We start from the raw sequence: 15,384 nt of genomic DNA, 5'->3' as shown, positions 1-15,384 counted from the left end.
TTTTAGTTTGAAGGGACATAGCGGAAGTTTATTTTAATCACCCATGCTAGCTTGACCCGGTCATAGCTTCAGAGTTTAGTAACCACACAATACTCTGAATGAATCGTTAATATTGGCGCAATTTTTACCTGTACATACACTTGGGTATATATATCATGAGTATGGCTGAGGACCTAATAAAAATTATAACACATTTTCTGTGTAGACTTACACGCCGCGCATGCGCCGTGAACCTACGTTTTTTCCAGCTTGAGGAGGTATGTTGCCTTGGTTGAAAATCGGCAGCTGCTGCAAAGAGCTGAGGCGCAGGCAAAGTGCAATATCAGAGCGGTTCACACCGACTAAACATAACGACAGTCCGTGCTCAAAGAGGATCACCGAGAGGTTGAAATCGGATAAAATGAAGTAATTTCTTCTTGCTTTGTAAACAAGATCGGTTTATGTGGAAGACGCTTCCCCTCGTGTGTGTTTTTTGGATGATCTCCCACAGCCAGGTCCACGTATTGAGATGATCTATTTCTGTGATGGCGAAGGGTCTGTTTCCTCGGGCCTGGGTGAAAAAGTCTTTCTACTTCCAGGTAATATCCCTGTTTGATTTCTGCTCTGTCAAGCCAGATTTTCTCATATTCTGCTTGTTGTGTTTCAATTGTGACTGTGAGCCTGTGTGTTATGAGGTCGTCTTGGTGTCACATCAGACTGACAGCTGGCTGTAAGCGTACCTGCTCGGGCTGCTCTGATAGGTATCATACCATGCTCTGATTGAAAATACCAGAGGAATGTGACTGCTGATGGAAAATTAAGTTGAAAGTCTTTCCTGTTCCAGAATGGTTATTAAAGAGCAGACTGTAGGCCCACTACCACTGAGTGGATAACATGTGAGAAAACATTGGTAATCCATGCTAGGATTTATTATCCAGGACAAGGAAGTCATCGCTGTTTGGATCTTTCATCTCACTTCATTTTGAGTTTTCTTCTACTCATCATTAAGCTGAAAAGAAAGGTTTCAGAAAGACTTTCATTCGAAGAACACAGCCGTTTAATCACCCACAATAGTGCCAGAGCAGCAGTAGTCAATTTGGTTTGATAATATGGTTGAACCTCCTGATTTGGATACCAGTGGCTTGCTGCCAGCAGCTACTCGCAGTACAGTAAGGAGATTAGGCAAGAGGACGAGAATTACATTGGCTCGAGGGAAGAGTAACTATATTGCTACATTATGACATACAGTTTAAGGTTATCACAGCTGGGCGTAGATTGAAGTCTGCTGGCTAAAGTCCTCTAACAGTGTGGTGTTCAGGAGCTGTATAATGATAGTGGAGCTGTTTCCCCTGGCTTGAAACAATATTTAACTTCACTAGCCGGTGTTTCCTGTGGCCTCCTGGACTGGTTAACCCATTTAGGCTGTTTCTCATCCTGTGCTTGTTAAAAGAGTGTCCTCCCCACACCCCTACACACTCAGACTTACACAAACAACACAGTATGCACACATAGTATCTTGAGTCTTGAGATCATCTCTGTACATGGAAAGAGTACATTATTGGTGTATTTGACTGTGGTGTATAATCAGACTCCTCTTCCTCTTTTGGTACAGAGTCTGCCAAGTAAGCAGAGGGCGGTCATTTTGGTTAAAGCTCCTGTGAGGACTTTTTTGCTCATTATGAAACAGACAGAAATAAATTCTGATGACTCTATATGAGCTACAAAAGCAAACAGACCATCAGCAACAATATTGATTATTTCTATAGAGTTATTTTAATGCCTGAAACTGCTGGCGGGGGGTAGGTGTCAGAAGAAGCGATTAACTGTACGCTGCCTTTGTTTACATTTTCCAGGGCAAACATTTAAAGTGAGTGATACATATGACTGTTAAAAGAAGAAAGGATGAGATTTTTAGCTAAAAAACCACCACTTAAGCATGTACAGGACAAAATTAGCAAAGAGATAAGAGGTACGGCTTTGTCCACAGGGGGTGCCAAACTCAACACAAACCAAAAATTCCTCACAGTAGCTCTAAATCAACCTGTACCTTTTTTATGTACAGGTCAAAGGTCATCACACCCACTTCAGCCAGACTGGTATGGGATATCAGAGGCATGTTACAAATTTTAGATGATTACCAATATGGCGGCTGATGCAGTGAATTTCTGACACACTTTTGTTCCGAGACTGTGCACCAATTTTGTTCTGGTTTGGCCCAACATGCTCAGAATCCTTTTCTATGCTTATCGAAAAATATACTAAGATACCATTATAGATTAGTTTGGCCCATATTGGTGCTCTATTTCCAGATTCTACATAGAAATGTAGGCACAAAACTGGATTTTAGTATGGGAAGTGTTCTGGTTTCCATTTGTTGTCTGAGTAGTATTGACCAATCATATATCAGTAGGCTGCGGCGTATGCAGGAAAAACAGTCTGTGTGGAGAGCAAAAGCTGTTGCAATGACATCCCGGCTCCCATCAGAGGTCATTTGACGACGATGTAGCCTCTTATTAATCTCTATAAACAGACATCTGCAGCAAGTTCAGCTAACAATCTGCTCTAGAGCAAAAATTCAACTTGAGGCAAATTCCCTTGACGCTGTGTCATGACAGATATTTAGCATTTAGATTTCTAGATTCCCTCGAATGCATCAGAAATTATCGATCTGACCTCCGTTCAACAAACGAGCATTTTAAAAGTAGTTTTCTTTTCCTCAAGAGGAGAAGAAAACCTGACAAAGCTTAATTTTTACTTTTTACAAATCTGCACCATGATATTGTTATTTCGGCAAACCTAAGACCCGTTGATTAAAGTAAATCACAAGATTTGGGGTTTTTTTAAGATTTTTTGGGGGCTTTTTGCCTTTAATCAACATGATAGCTGAAGTTAGACAGGAAACACTGGGAGCAGAGAGTGGGGGATGATGATGATGAAAGGCAGACCGAGAGTTGAACCTGCGATCAGTGCGATAAGGACTGCAGCTTCTGTACATGGGGCGCCTGCTCTACCAACTGAACTAAACCAGCACCCCGTAACTTACTATTTTCAGTGAAACTGAGACTCACCAGAAACTGATGAAACTCTTGCTAATACTGCAGGCACCTGCAGGTTTGTGTGATACACCACAATATGTTGGCAGAGGAGTTGCCTAGGTCTGTTAAAGGCTGTGATGTGGTTCACACAGGTGCACATAGCAGTGTAATAAGCAAGTGTACAGGGTTATCTGGAGCCCTTTGCAGAGGAAAGTTAGTCAGTCCAAATCAGCCCATGTTCCAGATTTGAAGGGGTTCAAGATTTCAGTTTTGCCAAATTTATCCAGGTAACACAGTAAACCTGTGCTTGGAGTCGACCCTACATGTGCTCAATGACTATCGCACTGAACCACACAGCCTCTGAACATCCAACTGACTAAAGTAGGACATGTTTAGATTTCAAAGCTTCAAAGATTTTTTTGAAGATCAAATCACCACATGAAAGAAAGTTTCAGATTTGGGTCTCTCCTTTCGGATGTCTTGCTACACTGTCCTCTTCGGTACTGTAACCTTTGCCATGTTTTTGGGATTTACTTAAAACCGTCTTCGGTGCAGCTTTCTGCTGGGTCAGTGACATCTCAACTGCAGACAGGAAGTCACAAACTGAAGAGTTCTGAGCACTCTGTAGAGGAAGTGGAACAGAAAAGCTCCAGATCCCTATGTGAATATATAGATATAAAACTGCAAGTCTTTTGTCGCCGCTGCGGTGACTGCACTGTAAGAAGCCAGTACGTGGTGGGGGTTAACGCGCTGTAACTGAATCTGAATGTTGACAGCTGGTGACCCTACAGTCTGCACTCCAGGGTTTTGTACTGTGACTCTGCAGTTTGAGCAGTTTTCTTGCCTGCACTAGAAGTTGTCAGCTCACTATCCCATCAGTATCATGTACTGTATATAACAATATATAACTTTGTAACACTATATTTTATTATTTACTGTAACTTGATTTCACTTTAACGTATTCGAACACACTTCAACCTTACATTCACAGAACATTTACACTTTAATATCATTTTATTTGTCTCAGTCAATACAGTTGGACATGTAAGCAGAGAAAAGTGATAAAGAATAAAATGAATAAAGATTGATAGTGAGTAATTGTACCAAAACAAAGGCTCTTTGTTTCAGTTTCAAGGGATAGTTATGGAAAAAGGTTCTAACATTCCTATTAGGAGTGGGACAAAATATCAATACTGCAATATATCGTCGTCCTGACTCGTGCCGTACAGTTATCGATAGGCTGGCACCAAATATCGATATTTTAGTTGACAATTATACAGTATGGCGCTCTACTTCATGACTCTTGAAGCGCAGTGGCTCTTGTGACATGATTGAGGGTAACGTGAACGGGAATGAGCTAGCTGAAGGAGAAGTTAATCAGATATCGTGATGTATCATTATATCAATTATCGCTGTATCCTGATATTATCGCGTATTGTATCGTGAGTGAACCTGCGATTCACACCCCTAATTCCCTTACACAGAGTACAGAATGAATGAAAATAAGTAGAAATAAATAAATATAACATTATGGGTGTTTCTTCAGTTCATTATTGTAACAAAATCAGCTCTCAGAGGTTTTTATGTTTCATCAGTTTTTGTGGTATATTTACTCATTTGCATTTAGTAGCGTTACAACTACCTTTGTATTAAACATTGAATTCAGCAGCTTTCTGACGCTTCTCGACCTGCATGGGAACAATGAAGTTCATCCACTGTTATCTTAGCTTAAACAAACACTTCATCCCTCACTTGCACAGGGTGACTCAGTTCTGACTCTGGTTTCACTTCTTTATCTGATGCTTCTGGCTTCATCGTGTGTCTGCATGAACACGCTGAGACGCAGCAGACAGATAATGTGCACACATGACTCTTCTTCCATCCCACCGTATTGTCTGTGTGCACTTCATGCATGCTTTCTATGCATAGCTCCTGCAGTGTTAGACGTGCAGATAGGAGTCCGTGTGATAGCTGTGTGTAGCTGCTTTGTACTCCCTGATACCTCCTCTTCCCTCCCTGGAGGCCCACTATCTGTTTGTTATCTTCTCAGGCTGCTAAAAGTTTGAAATCAAGTGAGTACAGCTTTAAAATGAAGCTGCTGCACATGGGCTGACAAGGCGGGAATATAATGGCTTTCTTGACTCCTTCTTTTGTTTATCTGTGGAGCTCACAGTGGGGGATGTGCTGAGAACAAATTCCACACAAAAAAGGCCTGGACCTCATGAAGGCGTTTATATTATGAGCACAAAGAAGTCACATGCTTTAATCTTAAAGTAATCTGTATTTAGAGCAGTAATTTGACCGTGTGTACCTCAAAGTTGATCTGAGACTTCTTCTGAAGTTTATGGACACAAAACAGAGATCTTCTACCCAGACCCTGTTTACAAAGTACAGTAATCACAGCACATCAAAGATAAAGAGGCTGTTTTTCAGTCCCAGCCTCTTTGGGTGCATGTTTGGTTGGGATTTGGAAACTGTGCTGGAGCCAATTTAAGAGGAAACAGCACAGCACGCTGCCAAAATACACACAACATAAGCTCCCGCTGCCATGTGATCAGAGCGAGAATCAAAATGACTTTATCCTCACGAGTGAGGTTACAGTGTTTTGAGAAAAAAACGAAGTGGAAAAGTCGCACACTGAGGCTGAAACTGCGAATGTGACCTAAATACTTTTTCACTTCTCCACTGCAGCTTCCAAAAACATGATTCTCTTCATGCAGGAATCCATGAACCGATTGTTCGTCAGTGTGATTCAAATGAAAACACACATTTCTGAGGCAGATTCAGAATTAGAAGATGCTTCTTTTTACAACAATGCTGCAAGACTTAAATCTTGAACTGTACGCTCACCTTTTTATGGTCTTTTCTTCCCTTTACATTCTAGTGTCTGGTTAGTTCGTCTGTACAAAGTTTTGTCTTTAAGAAGAAATCTGCGGTTATTTCACTACATTTATGTGTTTTTAGAAAAGCCACTGCCATATATCACAGAAACAATAGGACGCCTGTCTGGAGAAGTATTGTCAGACATGTGATGCGATCATCCTGTGACACTGGCGATAATTTGATTAGCCTTTTAACGCACCATAACCAGAATGGTGCAGCACGCTGGAACAACTGGAATCGCACCTCCAAACCTTTTTCCAGCTTAACGATCCTTTGTTGCCCACGACGACTAATCGGCAAACCTGTATTTGGTTATTTCACACCCCAAAGCTGTAACCATGGTGATGTATTATGTGATCAGATTTGATTAGGGAGTGTGACTGACTTGTTCGGGTTGACACCCTTTTTGTGCGTATTGAATCTTATTGCTGTCTCTTTGTGCTCTCCCCTCGCAGGCTCGGATCTCCTTCGTGCGGGTGAAGTACCTGTTCCTCACGTGGCTGACGGTGCTGGTGGGGAGCTGGGTGATCTACGTGCAATACTCCACCTACACGGAGCTGTGCAGAGGACACGAGTGCAAGAACGCCATTGTGAGTGATGGCTTAGTTTGTTCACGTCATTCATTAGTTATAGTGTTACAGAGTTGTGTAGTTCTTCTGCATGAGGAACACCTGACTCTCTGTGTCTCTGTTTAAGACCTTGATAAGTGTTATCCCTGCTTTCATTATCTAACCTATTATATTGGATTCAGATTTTAATGAAGCTTGAAATGTTCCCTCTTTGTTTAAGTGTGATAAATACAGGAAGGGAATCATCGATGGCTCAGCGTGCAGCAGTCTGTGTGACAAACAAACCCTCTACATGAGCAGGTGTCTCTCCACTCTGCCAAATAACCAGGTAGGAAAGTAAATTACTTTGTGTTAAACTTCCGCCACAGCTTTTTATTGATTGTTTGTTCGGTATTCTGCCTGCCAGGTGTACACAGGAAGCTGGGGAGACCGAGATGGCATCATCCGCTGTAAGCTGGGGGAGGTGGTGCACTACGAGCTGGGCGAGGAGCCGGAGCCGCGGAGGGAAGCCCCCGTGTTCGACAAGCCCACCAGAGGAACGTCTGTGGAGAAGTTCAGGGAGATGGTCTTTAACCACCTCAAGGTAGAGGACTGAGACAGAGAGGTTCATGTAGGAGCAGATATTTTAGCCTATGAACGGAAACAAGCATGTTTGACTCTCTGTCCATCTCTTTGCATCAGTCAAAGCTGGGAGAGCAGGCCAACCTCGCCAGCCTCGTCAGCCAGATCCTCTCTGTCGCCGATGGAAACAAAGATGGACGGGTGTCGCTGCCAGAAGCCCGCTCTACATGGGCCCTCCTGCAGATGCACGAGGTAGAAAACAAGCCCCTGAAGAACAATTTACTGATACCAATTGTTCCCTCCCCTTACCTGGACGAGAGAATTGTATACCGTGTTTTAATTATTTTAACTTTATCATTACAGAAAAACATCCTTAAAATATGTGATGGGAAAACACTGATTGCTGACATTGTTCTAGCTTTGTCTGGGATTGTTTGAGTAACCAGCTTACTAGACGCATTTTAGGCTGTATTTGAGGCATTTCCTACACTGGTACCGCTATTTTAGACGTCTCTTCTTTCAGTGTTAATACAGACATAGAACTTCTTGCCTCCAGCTCTTTAGTGAGACACATTTGTCCTTTGTTTTTCCAGGTGCTGCTGGGCCTGCTGCTCCAGGACCGTGGACACACTCCTCGCTTCCTGGGTTACTGTGGGGACCTGTACATGACCGAGCGAGTCCACTACGGGCCGCTGTATGGTTTGTCTCTCCCCTGGCCGCTGGTTTCGTGGGTGCCCAGCGGTGTTCAGCGAACCATGGACCAGTGGTTCACCCCCTCGTGGCCTCGCAAAGCCAAGATCTCCATGGGCCTGCTGGAACTGGTGGAGGACATCTTCCACGGCACGTACGGCAGCTTCCTGATCTGCGACCTCGCAGCGGCTCACTTCGGATACACCGACCGCCACGAGCTCCGCCTGACAAACCCCCGCGCCGTAGTCCCTGAGGACGAGTTCAAGCGCTCCATGCGGGTTTTGAAGTGTGAGACGGACGCTGACTGTGTGTACGGGGTGGACTGCCAGACGTCATGTGACGTGGCAGAGAAACGGTGCAGGGAGGAGCCGCTGCAGCCGAACCTGGCGAAGGCTTGCGGCACACTGAAGGACTACCTCCTGCGAGGGGCGCCGTCGGGGCTGAGGGAGGAGCTGGAGAGGCAGCTGTACGCCTGCATGGCTCTGAAGGGGAATGCTGGACAGATGAACATGGAGCACTCGCTCATCCTCAACAACCTGAAAGCTCTGCTGTGGAGACAGATCTCACACACCAAGGACTCGTGACGAGGACGGGAAGTCCTGCTGAAATCAGGCCAGTCGCTTCCTCACGTGGAGCTGAGGATTACAGATGCTGTGATTTAAGAATAGAAATCTAATGAAGTCATTTTTATCAACTCTTAACACTTCTGACGGCCAGACTGAAGGAGCCTCTACCTCCTGTTTTCTGAAGTTTGATGCCTGGCCAACATGTGAGAGTACTTTCAAATGTCTGCATGTTGTCATCAGTCGCACTTAAAACATGCAGCCACATTATGTTGCATTGTGTTGTTCACCACAGAGGAATGTTAGAAGGGCACTGCTGGAAAAAAAGGACTTGTAAACAGGTTTTGATGTTGTCCGTCTCGAGAGCTGCTTTGCCACATGTCGCTGATGTGAACGGGCGGAGGAGGTTCATCAGAGAAGAGTTTATTCTGTTCACGAAGACGAGGAGCCGATGATGTAGCTCCAGTTAAAGTGTGATGAAACTGCACTTGTTCTAGTGATGTTGTATATTTTGATTTGTAGCAAATTTAAAGACCAAAACCAACAGTGTGATAGTTCATCTTTTAATACTTACAGTGCATTCATGTGATCATCTGTTGGTCCCATTGCCTGAAGTATGGAAGTCATTCTTTGGCTGCTATATGGGCAAGAGCTTTGCATCATAGTATGGAGGCAACATGGAAGCAACACCAAGTTAATGGCAGTTTTCATTATTTGTTTGCACCAGTACACTCCTGTGTTAAAGTTGTGTACCAACATTTTCTGAAAGGTCTTTGTTTTAGGCTTGAATTATCCCATTCAGGAACTCATTTTTCAGATTATTTCAACAGCACATGAATGCACCATTATTAATTTAACTGCAACATCAGTAGCACTAAACTGCATACCCTCTGTTGCCTACTGTTTGGAAAAAATTGGGCACAAAATTATATTCAATTTTTTTATATAAAGGTTAAACGATGTCCTGGAACAGCTGGGCGTTGTAGTGTTTAGCAAATGTTACTCAAAGTGGAGTAAATGGTGCCTTTCTTGGGGACTACTTTCAGCTGCGGATGAACAAACACTCAGTGTCCTAGTTTGTATTAGCAGACTGTGTATGCATGATCAACTCTAAATAATTGTGGTGTAAATGTTCATGTTAATGAAGAAACATGACTCTTTGTTCATTTTGGACAAATTAAATTAATTAAGCAAAAACACTTTTTAGGCTTCAGCTGCAAAGATATGAGATTAAAATGAACTCACTGTTGGTTTGGGTCGTGTCAGGAGCTTAGTAAACTATAAGAAATGTATAGAATATCACCAGGCGAACCTTTAAACACGTACTGATCAGTGATTAATGGAGAAGTTCTTAGAATTTAATGAAGACATTTTAACAATCCAGCCTTTGAGCAGGATCCAGACTTTATGTGGCTGTTGCTCACCTACATGATGAAGAGTAGTCTTCAAAGTGGACCATGTGATATTTGTCAGTCAGTCAGGTCATTATGTCTGTGTACAAACTCGACCATCATCATCACTGCTGCCTCGATGAAGAGAAATGTAAATGTGTTTTCTTTGCTTTGTGAATGTTCGAGTTGTTTCTCGCTGAAGAAGAGCGTTCATGCTGCATCACATTATTTTGGAGTCCGTGTCTCAGTGCCATAGCGATCATGCTGACTCATTTCTGAATGTTAACCACCTGTGTTGGTGGAGATCTCGATCCACTGTTGTGGTCACATTTGAATGCATCATGAAGAGTGTTTTCCGGAATCCCCATCAGACATTGCTGTTGTGAAGTTACTGTGACCGAGTCGACGACATGACTCATTCAACGACGAATGCATTTCAGAACAGACGTGACCTGTAAAGCATGTGGAGCTTGTGGTCGATGCTGCTGTTTGAAGTTTGAAAATATAACAAAATGTTTACTTATTGAAGAGACCAGCATGATTTTGCACAATTAAACTACATACCACTTCACTGTAACTTGTCGTGTGTTCAGGTCTGTTTTACACTTCAGCACACTCTCAGGATTAAATAATCAATGTAAATATTAGTCCACAGCAAACAAAGGCCGTAACCTTCCTCTTAAAAAGTAAAGAACCACTCAACACATTCATGAAGGATGGACGGACAGATGAAAACTTGAGTTTGAAATAAATTTATTTGTCTGTGATGTGTGTTGTGTATCGCAGCGGAGCGCTGTGCCGACTCCGCTAACCGTCCCCTGCTTCTTGTTCTTGTGCTCGTAAGTAACTGGCCTTCTTCTGGGCGACGCGGTCCTTCCTCTGTGCCAGAGACAACTTGGCGCGATTCCACCTGCCCGGAAAGAGACACAAACGGAACTCCATTAACATTCAACGCTGTGTTTGTCCGCTCGGCAGCGGGACCTTCCCAACACAGCCATTCAATACTTAGAAAGCGTTAAATAAGGACAGTTATTTACAGCTGCTGTCAAAGCAAAGTGGACTTTTTTTTTTTTTTAAGGGCTATATTGTACCTATTAGACCCGAAGATCCAGAATAATCATACTCTGATTTTGTCTCATGTGTAACAGTTTTTCCTATACAGGCTAACAGAAGGAAATCAGACACCCACCTCTTCTTCTTGACGTCTTTTTTTGGCTTCTTTTCGTGTACGGGGTTTGCTCTGATGGTGGCGTGCGCTTTTTTGTACATTTCTTCTACCTGAAAAGAACAAAAACAAAAACAAATTACTGCACTGAGCATTTCACTCTGTGCACCATGATTTGATTTGCCTTAAAAAAAGACATTCATTCTTCGCCAGCTCCTTGCGGTAGTAGTGACAGCCGTTTGCTTCGGTTCTTGTTGCTTCTCTCAGCCCCGTCTTGAAAGGACATTAAACATCAGCTAATGCAAATGAAGGACCAACTACATTTTGCTCAGCGTGCTTTCTATCATCATCAAGAAGCAGAAGAACCAGCAAACACGGGAGTCAACTCACCGACCTCTTACACATTTATGTGCTTAGACACGTTGTAAATCATGTACTAGCAGACATCTTTCAGTGACCATGACCTCAGGACAAACACCAGAGGTCATGGTTACACGCGGCGGCTCGTGCAACGTATGGAATTTGACATCAATACCTGACTGCATCGAGCTCTCTTTGTGCTGTGTCTGACAGCTCAATGCAGTTAGAAACTGCAACTAGGCATCTGTGCCATATCGCAAACAGAAACTCTTTAGAGAACTGCATTCAGTATTTGCCTTTTCTTTGTAGTTGTGGTTAGGCGGATGTAAATGTGATAATGATGGAGCAGCAGTGGAGACATGATTTACATGCCGATTATATATTTGAGAGGCAAAACAAGTCCAGTATCAACAGTCTGATTTGCCTTTTGTTTCTGAAAGTCTCCGATAAACTTTCTGCAATCAAAGAAGTATCATAATATTTATTGAGCAGAACATTTGAGAGTTTTAAAATGAACTTGTCGGTGCTCTCTGGTGGTCAAATGATGTAATGGAGGCACTGGTTTCACTGCAAAAACTATACACAGCAGACATATCTGCAATAAACTAATATCAGTTAGTCAAAAATGTATAATTTGCCTCTGCTCTGCAGTAATCCAAAGATTAGAAGTGTCAGCTCTGAAATATACTTGCAAGAAAGAAGTCTTCAGAAATATAACCGCCAATGAACTCACTCACCTGAAGGCTACTTTATCAAACCAAAAAAAGGGGGATTTCACAGGACTCCCAAGAGTACGTTACACCCATTACACACGGTGCAGAAGTTTCATATAGGAAATTGATTTTAGCGTAAATTAAAATAATCTTATATTAATGTGAACGTGGTTGACCAACTAGATCATGATTTTGCTCTCGTAACCAGGGGTACTCGACTGTGTTCTCAAAACGTCACGTGTCCTCTTGTGTTCTCACCGTGTCTGGCGTGACTCCGTTCTTGATGAAGCGAGAGAACTGTTTCTTGTAGGCATCCTCGTCCTCCTCCATCAGGTAAGACATGTAGTCGGCCACGTTCATGCCCATGATGTGTTTCCGATGCACCTCTGCGTCAAACTCTTTGCTCTCGGTGTCGTAACCGGGGAAACGTTTAATACTGGAAAAAAGGAAGAAGACGGATCATGTCAGAGTGTTAAGAGAATCTCAGTTACATGACAGTTTATAAGAATAACTGTCTCTTAAAAACCTATGCAGTCATGCTCAATCTTCCACAGTCATAATATCACTGATTTAAAGGTGTTTGCTTCGGTTTCTTGTTGCTTCTCTCAGCCCCGTCTTGAAAGGACATTAAACATCAGCTAATGCAAATGAAGGACCAACTACATTTTGCTCAGCGTGTTTTCTATCATCATCAAGAAGCAGAAGAACCAGCAAACAAACAAAAATAATAATGAAAATGTCTGAAAAGAAACAGGAAACTAATGTCCTCCTACTTAGAAGTGATACTTATGTAAGACAAGTAAGTTTTAACAGTGTTAACACCTAAAACAAAGCTGCAGTGTGAGGAAAAGTCATCATACAGACCTGTGAGGAATAGCCAGCCCTCCGTCGACTGCCCCCTTCAGGGCTCCGAACACCTTGTTCCCTGTAGTGGTTCTGGCCAGGCCTGCATCCAGGTAACAGGTGAAGGCGCTCGGCTGCCCGTCAATGCTCTCCACGTTGAACTCATCTCCTGTCACTTCTACCTGACCCTCGTACACCTGGTTCATTCCGAACTTGTGCAGGAGCTAAGAGGAGAAAGACCATGTCAGAAAACACTCGACAGATCTGTTTCAGCAGTACAAACAATAATGTCTGCAACTTTCTGGGCGCGTGTGTGTGTACTCTTACCCGGCGAGCCAGCAGCAGCCCGGTGCAGTAGGCCGCAGCGTAGTTAGTAAGGCCTACAGTGATTCCATATTTGGGCAGCTCGTGAGAGTAAGCAGCACACACAATCTGGTCCCCTTCGATCTTTGCATAAGCGATCTGTACAAGACAGGCAGAGAAAGTGTGAGGTCGTTTTCAACATGTAATAACATGAGTTTCACTCAAACTTTCAGTCACTGACCTGGCAGCAGATGTCCCTGTTGGAGAACCTGACGATCATCCTGTACTTGGGGGTGTTGTATTTGTTCTTGTCCTGCACAACCAGGCGCTTACGGGCGAAGAAGTCAGTTTTACCCTCTGAACAGTAGAAAAAAGTGTTTTAACAAATGTAATAAGCAGCTTAATTATACATATAGAGTATTATGACTGTGTGGTTGGTTTATTGAAAACAGTGCGTTACCTCTTCTTCTCCTGAATTTGACTTCATATCTCTTGAAGTAGGCCTTGTTCTTCACCACTTTGACGAAACCCTGAGAGGAAGAGCAGAGTCAAGATGTTACCCTGCCAGCTAAAACAGAAAACGTAGCTTACAACTCACTACACAAAAACATGAAAAAATTGTCAGTTGATTTTGTCATCAAGATGTCGTCAGAGACATTTCAATGTGCTTAAAGGTCTTCTTAGTGCAGGTCAGCTGAGGTTTCATCAGCCATGGAGGCGCCACGCTGGAGCTCACCGGCCGAGTGCCTCCAAACAGCCGCAATCATCCACTAACATCTGTCGCTCTAACCGCCGGAAACTATTTTCTACCTTTAAACACTTCATGACAGATCCATACTATCTGCACTGAAGGTATATCGATATATTTAACTCACCATTTTTAGGGATTTTGTACCTCTTCCTCCTGCACTCTGAACCGTCTGCCTGACTATGCAAGTTTAATGCAACAGGATGTCTCAGCTGCATGCAGCGCCCCCTGCCGGACCGGAGGCCTGCAGCACACATTAACCAACAGGGGGCAGCAGTGACACAGACACAGTAGGGGTTCGCTGCTTCTGCAACACTGATTTTTCACTTAAGTGGAGCTTATAACAGTAAAAAACTATGTGAAAATGTATGTAGATGTTTACGAAAAGGCCAAATAGTGAAAACACAGACCGAAAAGTGGTTTTACTTCAGGGTTGCTGTATTTTAGAGCTGAATTCACACACACACACACACACACACACACACACACACAGTAAGATCGATGAAAGCTCATAGATACAAGAAGAATCTTAAATATAATAATTAAGATTCATCTTAAAACTTACTGGAAGCCTGGATTTATTTTTAAAGAAATACTTTAGCTATAGTCAGTGAAATTAGAATGAATGGTTTTGACATGTCAGCTGACTTGACCAGCGATGATGAGGTCTGTCCGTATTCAAACACCCTGACACACTCTGCAGATGGTTTGTGAGGCCAGCCCGGTGGATGTGTCATTATTGCGTGTTGTGAAATTAAACAATTTAACAAAATGACAAAGATTTGGCTGGAAAATTCTAGATGATGAAATCTTTAAAGCTTGGGTGGATTTTAAATCATAAGAGAGGTCAGAATATTTAGCCTCTTAATCAGAATCTGATACACATTTTTCACTAAAGTGACGTTTAACCGGCCACGTACGCCCCAACATCCTGGATGTCATAACTTGGTCAATCATATAAAAGGTGACTCAGGAGCTTTACGGTCCTCTTGTTGAAACTTTGTTCACCAGACTTACAAACAGATCTCTGATCTGAGCTATTTAAATGGTGTGGCATCGCTACAGTTTAGTTATTATCCAAAAAAGATATAAACATTGAGAATGGATTTATGCAAGTGGAAGTATCATAAACCTCATTGTATTTTAACAGATAGCTCATCTGTGACCCTCATCTCCCCCTTCTTCTTCTCCTTCTTCTTCTTCTTCCTCTGTTGAGTAGATCTCCAAATGTATTTTTGTATGATCCTGTTGTTCTCTACTGTGTTTGATACCAGTGTGACAAGATAAAAAAACAAGGAGCAACTACTGAACGAACTTTTGGTGGAGATCTTTCCAACTAAGGCCAATGGTGCATTTCAGTCACATTTTGTGACCGTATTTGCCCACATTTATTTTTGTTTACTTGTTATTTATTTTGTTTCATATAATCCAGTATGTACGGAAGCCCTAAGCCGACATGCATCCATACATTTTATTTACTCTGTTTTCCAGTGATAACGAGTCATATTCAGTTTTGTTTTCTTGAGATCTCAACTTATTTGTCTTGTTAATCTGAGATAACAAAGCTCGTTTTCTCGTGAT

At 42.7% G+C, this 15,384-nt stretch overlaps 2 protein-coding genes across 2 annotated transcripts; one reads left to right on the top strand and one right to left on the bottom strand.

The window, feature by feature from the left end:
- The first annotated feature begins 521 nt into the window (after positions 1-521).
- dipk1aa (divergent protein kinase domain 1Aa) lies at positions 522-10,248 on the top strand. The gene is made up of 6 exons (XM_069684882.1): positions 522-578; positions 6,353-6,487; positions 6,687-6,794; positions 6,873-7,049; positions 7,148-7,279; positions 7,621-10,248. The coding sequence occupies exons 1-6, from the start codon at positions 525-527 to the stop codon at positions 8,299-8,301; spliced, it is 1,287 nt and encodes a 428-aa protein (XP_069540983.1). The 5' UTR covers positions 522-524; the 3' UTR covers positions 8,302-10,248.
- A 159-nt stretch (positions 10,249-10,407) lies between these two features.
- Positions 10,408-14,008, bottom strand: rpl5a (ribosomal protein L5a). Its single transcript, XM_069685250.1, has 8 exons — positions 13,931-14,008; positions 13,516-13,585; positions 13,297-13,412; positions 13,080-13,214; positions 12,774-12,976; positions 12,168-12,345; positions 10,861-10,949; positions 10,408-10,581 (listed from the first exon to the last, which is right to left on the bottom strand). The coding sequence occupies exons 1-8, from the start codon at positions 13,931-13,933 to the stop codon at positions 10,479-10,481; spliced, it is 897 nt and encodes a 298-aa protein (XP_069541351.1). The 5' UTR covers positions 13,934-14,008; the 3' UTR covers positions 10,408-10,478.
- Between the last annotated feature and the right edge of the window lie 1,376 nt (positions 14,009-15,384).

Source organism: Semicossyphus pulcher, unplaced genomic scaffold (assembly GCF_022749685.1).
Source record: "Semicossyphus pulcher isolate SPU_LCO1_2020_fin unplaced genomic scaffold, fSemPul1.0.p SCAF_7, whole genome shotgun sequence".
In the NCBI taxonomy this organism is placed as follows: domain Eukaryota; kingdom Metazoa; phylum Chordata; class Actinopteri; order Labriformes; family Labridae; genus Semicossyphus; species Semicossyphus pulcher.
The sequence above is the reverse complement of the archived record's forward strand: the minus strand, read 5'-3'. Positions and strand labels throughout refer to the sequence as shown.

What these genes read in the sequence shown, in the direction of transcription:
- dipk1aa (XM_069684882.1), top strand. Translation starts at nt 525, where the DNA reads ATGGCGAAGGGTCTGTTTCCTCGGGCCTGGGTGAAAAAGTCTTTCTAC. An exon ending in ACGAGTGCAAGAACGCCATT is followed by an intron (nt 6,488 to 6,686) that starts GTGAGTGATGGC and finishes TCTTTGTTTAAG; the next exon opens with TGTGATAAATACAGGAAGGG. An exon ending in CCCTCCTGCAGATGCACGAG is followed by an intron (nt 7,280 to 7,620) that starts GTAGAAAACAAG and finishes TTGTTTTTCCAG; the next exon opens with GTGCTGCTGGGCCTGCTGCT.
- rpl5a (XM_069685250.1), bottom strand. An exon ending in CAAATTCAGGAGAAGAAGAG is followed by an intron (nt 13,413 to 13,515) that starts GTAACGCACTGT and finishes TCTACTGTTCAG; the next exon opens with AGGGTAAAACTGACTTCTTC. An exon ending in GGGCTGGCTATTCCTCACAG is followed by an intron (nt 12,346 to 12,773) that starts GTCTGTATGATG and finishes CCTTTTTTCCAG; the next exon opens with TATTAAACGTTTCCCCGGTT.